We start from the raw sequence: 6,000 nt of genomic DNA, 5'->3' as shown, positions 1-6,000 counted from the left end.
TGTTCAAAATAATGTATTTAATAGACTTAATATCTCTCATTGTACAATAATTAAAACAAAACAAAACGAAAACCACTTTTGAATGGAATTACTTGGGTTTGTAATTTTCAAATAGTCAAGTTGAAATTCTGCCAAACCTTTACTTCCATCATGTTTATAGATAACATAACTGAAAAATTAACAAATACCTTTTCTTCCTCCATACAGATTCCAGGATATTTAAATAAGTTTTTTTTTCCTCTGCTTTTAGAAATAGTCAAAACTACCAAACTTTGTTTTCATTTTAAAAGACTCCCAAAATGGGGGTGGGGGTGAGATGGGATCATACATACACATACACTCACACATACACTCATCCCCTTCCCTAGTAGGGATGAGGGAATGGAGGCTTAAGTATATTATTTGGGATATTTGGCATAATTAAAAATAAGAGGTGGGAGAGGGGAGGGAAAAACATTATTGATGACTGCTGATAACCAAAATACAATGAAAATATATAGATAATTTTATTCATATTTGATGGGAAACCAACTTTTTTTCATTGAACAGATACTTCTGAAAGTATCCCAGGCTCAAGTTCTTTAATAAAAAACAGGGAGTGGGGCCCAATAACTCAAATTCAAATATTCTAAAATACAAAGGCCCATGTCTGAGGACTAAGAAGTCAACAGACAGAAGGTTCAGATGAACTTTAATGCAATTTACCAATAGCATGTCAGTAAGCCTAGTAAATCTAACTGGACACACTGGTATAAAAAAGCCATCAATGCCAAAATGGCTAGAAGGTTCTCTTTCCAAATCAGTGTTTGGCCCTGCAGGCAAGGCCAGATCAAAAACCAGAGAATAATAAAGAAATATACACACCGATATCTACCTATTTCTCATTAACAGGGGAAAACAGTCTTCAAGTAAGTATCTGAAGAGGGTTCTTCTTTCATTTCTTTAAAGTTTTTTTTTTCTTTTTTAAAGTAATGCACCTTTCTCTTATAGATTTTATTTTTTAAAATAAGAACTTGGCATTGAAACATGAAACTTGAGTTTTGAAAACTACCCTCGAAGATGATGAAGCATGTTTGCTTTTTCTTTGTAAAAGGGGGCTAACCTATGTTTCCTAAAGGTCTAAGTCTGTGCAGATAAATTATATGACATGTATCTGTTTTTAAAACACTCTATATGCTGGTACTCACATAGAAATAGAAGCCAGAATGAGAAGCCTCCCAAATTATCCCACCCTGACAGCCTTTCCCTTTTTCATTTCCTGTTTATGATAAGGCAAAGTTCTTGCCTGGAAGCACAGTTCAACCCCTTTTACCAAAATCAAATCCAAATCTCTTTGGAGGAAAATCCCTATAAGAACTGGCAGGGTACACATGCTGGGATGTGGACATGTCAATACTGTTCTTCCTCGCAGTATGCTGTTTTAAAATTATTTTTTTAAAAAAGGTCAGGTATTGATGTATCTTCAGAAAAATACCCACCCTAAACTAGGTTACATTTCCATGTATCTTCAGGATTTGTTTTTCTCTTTGACAATATCACAATGCTCTGTTTGAAAGTTTTTTTTTTTTTTGACATAAAAATATATGTGTAAACAATATGCTAAATGCTGTTATTAGCCCTCTAGGTATGGAGGCATCATCTCTAACCACAGCTCAGCAGCAACGTCCAAGCTGTCCACACTTACAAGTCAACTTCCCCATCAGAACATGGTTTAAAAAACAAAACATTTTAGAATTGAAGAGTTACAGAGAACAATGTAGGAGTCTGAATTTCCTTTCCTTTATTTCAAAAAAAGTAAAGAATTATCCCAGGTTCTTGGGCATCTCAACGATTTTTTCCAAACAAATGCCTCAAAGAGAGAGAAATAGCGAGAGCGAGAGTGAGCAAGCAAGCGAGAGAGTGAGCATGAAAGAGAGAGAGACAGCATATGTGGGCAAAAAAGGAAAGAGGTTGGGTAAAGTCTACCTACTTGCCCAAGAATGCCACTTTCTACAACCTGCTTTATGTGCAGGGAGAAGGGCATATCTTTTGTCAAAGAGGAGTAAACTTTAAGGATGAGTAATTTATTTGGAAAAAAAGTATGTTCAAGATGCTCAATGGGGAAAAAGTGTTCACTTAAAAGCAAAATGTGAGATGGTGGAGAGGAAAGAAACATTTATTTAAATCATCCAGGCCACTCTGTTTCCCTTATAGCAAAAGCCTAAGCGCAGCTCAAATTTTGTGAACACTATTCTCTTTAAAGGAAAAAACCCAAAACACCTAAATTAAAATTCAAAAGAAAGAAACCACACACAACCCCCCACCCCAAAACTTTAAAAATCAAAGAGCCTCTCCTGAGCCATCTCAAAACTGAAACTGTTCTTTCTCTCTTCTGATCAGTAAGTGCAGGCAATGAACTAATAAAACATTTACTTTTCAATGTAATGATCCTCTCCATATTCTCTACTTGTATCTACTAAGGTAGAGTTGAAGTAAATGTTCTGGCTATAGCCCATCCAGGGGGAAATGGTGCCAACATCATTATTTCATAAGTCGCCTGCTAGTAGCAAGTGAGCAAGGAATACAACGGACAGCTTTGCAGTAGCCAAATGCAGATGATTACCTCGCTCTGGCAAATGATTTCATTAAAGATTCAGAGAACTGGATGGAAGGATGGATAGGGAAGGAATCTTTCAGGACACTGAAGTCTCTGGGTTAGTAAGGAACTCCTCTCCCTCTTCCCCCTCTTGGTGGGACTCTCGTAGGCCCCCGATAGAGTTTTCCATAAGCAGAAGACTGAGTTGGGCCCCCCCAGTGAAGGCCTGCTCCTGAGCTGCTGGCCCCAGTGGTTCCTGGCCCCAGCTCCCCATAGTTTTGCAATTTGGTCTCTGCATGTACCACAGAATTGCTGCTTCCCTCAGCCTTCAGGAATGGTTGCCCGACCACCGAGTGTAACGCTAAGGGGACCCTGGCAAAACGGAGGTCCTGGTCCCCTGGAAACTGCACTGACCCTGTGCCCTGGTAACTGCTGGACTCCCCAAGGTGGCTCACAGAGCCTGAGAAGGTCCTGTTCTTCACCAGGGTCTGGACCAAGGATTCTGTCAAGGCTGGACCAGAGTTTCGTTCATCAGTGTCAATGGAACTGAACCCTGTTTCAGGCCCATCAGTGTTTCCGTAAGTCCTGTTTGGATGGGGTCGGGTGGAGTATTCCATTGGTCTCAAGGCCTGGTGCTCATGTGGCAGGTGGCCAGGAGGCTCTGCTTCAGGCTGGGATAAAAGTTGCAGCAAGGCGGCTGTCACGGCTGGGTTCAACTCCTGGGGGGCGCTGGAAAGATCGCCTTCAACCAGAGGGGGTGGAGGTGGCGGCGGTGGAGGTCCGGGGGGCTCAGGGGGCCTCTTCTCTGGTGGAAGAATGTGAGGAGGACATGCTGTGGAAGGGTTACTTCTTTTAAACACCATCTTAAAAAGCACATGTGATTATAAACACAAACACACACACTGCGCAACATAAACAAATATCAATATAAGTAACCAGATATATAAAGAATAAAATCTTGGGATCAGGAAATTGCAATTATACGTAAATCAAGTGATTAAAAGTAAAACAGTTGCATTCTGGATCTAACAGCTAGTGTAAAAATATCATATGTTTCAAATGATTATCCTGATTTTTATCTGAGATTTCCTCCATTTCCTTCCTTTAAAGAACTAATATGTAGGCTGCTGGTAGACTCCCTGCCCCTTTTTGCTGTTAGATGGAAACATTAAAACAAAGCAGAAGGAAGGAAGATAAGAGGGAACAATATACATGCTGTGGTCACATTTCTAGGACATAATCTTGCTGTACAACAGAGACCCTGTGTGGACTTGGCTAACACATTTTACAGAATGTTTGATGACATAGGTTAACCTGAAATAAAACTTAAAGAATATACAGGAGACATAAAATAAAGTAAAAAGTTTTCATTACTGTCATGTATAAAAATACACTTGCTTCTCCAAACTTTAGTCACCTCTCCCCAAAATCATAGTCTGAAAGGATTTTAACTACCATATTATCATTCAGCTTCCTATGTTACAGTAATTTTAAAGACTAAAGTAATTTCTATCATAATTTTCTGTTTTGTTTTCCCACCTACTGCATTTTTTTTCCATGCTATGAAAAAAAAAATCACTATAGCAGTGTCATGCAGAATGAACTGTTGATAAACATCTGTTTATCTTGGAGACAGTGACAGGAACTGAGAATTTAGAAATGTATTAAATTCATACTATAATCTGTCTTTACAAAGATCTTTTGTCTTTCTTGAACTACTTCCCCAGACTTTCTTTTTTCCACTGCTGCATAAATGTGCTTAGGCATGATAAACATTGTCTGATAATGAACTCCTGCCAAGGCAGGAGAGGAGAGATGTAACATGGTATGAGTTTGAGGACATAGAAAACCACTGAGACAGAAGTATGGTCGGAACAATGCCTTTAGAAAATTGAGAGTCATCCTGCTGAAGAAAAGATTTAATGTTTTGGGATAGCTTCCAAATGACCGATTTTTCTTTTCCCTATGGAAGCATATTTTAAAATATATATATATATATAGTCATTCTTCCATTATCTAAGCTGTGATGTAAAGTCATTACTCAAAGCAAGCCAAAAAGAGTTTTTAGTTATAATTAGATATTTCTGTAGCATATTTACCTTAATTATAGTCTGCAAAGACAATCAGTAAATAAGTTTGTATTCCCTTAGTATGCAGATGAAAGCACTCTGAAAACACTACATAATTGTAAGGTCGTACAGTACAAAAGATGGTCAGGTGCTACATGTAACATCCAAGCAAGGTGACCAACAGTCCCAGTTTGTCTGGGACTGAGGGGGTTTTCCAGGTTGTCAGTGTTCAGCTTTAAAACTGGGATAGTTCAGGAATGAACTGGTGACCCTATGTATAGTACCCACACAAGTTACTTGTTGACTGATTGGCTGGTTGACAGGGTGGCAGGGGAAATGAATTTAAAGACAAAAAATTAGCCATGGAAAATTTTGAACATGGAGAATAGACATGCTGAAAAAGGAGGGCTAACTGTACTACAAGTAATGATAGATTTCAGAGCCTTTTGCTTTCAACACTCTCTATATAAGGACATCACTGTACCAGTTATTTTTAAAAGTATTTCTGGACTACACATAAAATGGAACATGAGGTTTTTTTAATACTGAGGTCAAATAACTTAAAAATGTATAACTGTAAAAGTGAGATAATCTAAACTTACATTCTTCCAGCTACGCTATTTTTTTGTATTCAAACTTTGCCTTTTATGTAAATAGCCTAAATATGTTTCAACAGAACTAACTCTTGAGGTCAAATTCTTTCATATGTATAAAATAAAAATTCGACACCAAGGTAGCAAAGGCTGGGCATGGTGGCTCATGCCTGTAATCCCAGCACTTTGAGAGAACAAGGAAGGCAGATCACTTGAGGTCAGGAGTTAGAGACCAGCCTGGCCAACAAGGTGAAACCCCGTCTCTACTAAAAATACAAAAAAATTAGCCAGGCCTGGTGTCACATGCCTGTAATCCCAGCTACTTGGGAGGCTGAGGCAGGAGAATCGCTTGAACCTGGGAGGTAGGGTTTTCAGTGAGCTGAGATCACACCACTACACTCCAGCCTGGGTGACAAAGCGAGACTCCATCTCAAAAAAAAAAAAAAAAAAAATTTATTAAAGTAAGCCTAATAAAACTTCTTAAAGGAATTAAAAATAAAATGTGAATTATAAATCATATTGTTATCTTTAAAATATCAATGTTGTCAATCCTTAAAAGTACAGACTTTTGGCCGGGCCGTGGTAGTTCACACCTGTAATTCTAGCACTTTAGCAGGCCAAGGCAGGTGGATCACCTGAGGTCAGCAGTTCAAGACCAGCCTGGTCAACACAGCAAAACCCCGTCTCTACTAAAAATACAAAAAAATTAGCTGGGCGTGGTGGTGGGTGCCTATAATTCCAGCTACTTGGGAGGCTGAGGCAG

The 6,000-nt window shown here is 38.7% G+C and overlaps 1 protein-coding gene across 5 annotated transcripts in view; it reads right to left on the bottom strand.

Moving 5' to 3' along the window:
- Positions 1 to 6,000, bottom strand: part of LOC105472252 (cyclin dependent kinase 12) — a 78,105-nt gene continuing 72,105 nt past the window's right edge. For 3 of the 5 annotated variants that reach the window (XM_011725321.2, XM_011725322.3, XM_011725323.3), the window contains one exon: positions 1 to 3,407. In XM_011725321.2, the coding sequence (XP_011723623.1) occupies positions 2,695 to 3,407 (713 nt within the window). In that variant the 3' untranslated portion in view covers positions 1 to 2,694. The other 2 variants (XM_011725324.3, XM_011725325.2) reach the window with 2 other exon arrangements.

The sequence above is a fragment of the Macaca nemestrina genome, chromosome 17 (genome assembly GCF_043159975.1).
Source record: "Macaca nemestrina isolate mMacNem1 chromosome 17, mMacNem.hap1, whole genome shotgun sequence".
In the NCBI taxonomy this organism is placed as follows: domain Eukaryota; kingdom Metazoa; phylum Chordata; class Mammalia; order Primates; family Cercopithecidae; genus Macaca; species Macaca nemestrina.
The sequence above is the reverse complement of the archived record's forward strand: the minus strand, read 5'-3'. Positions and strand labels throughout refer to the sequence as shown.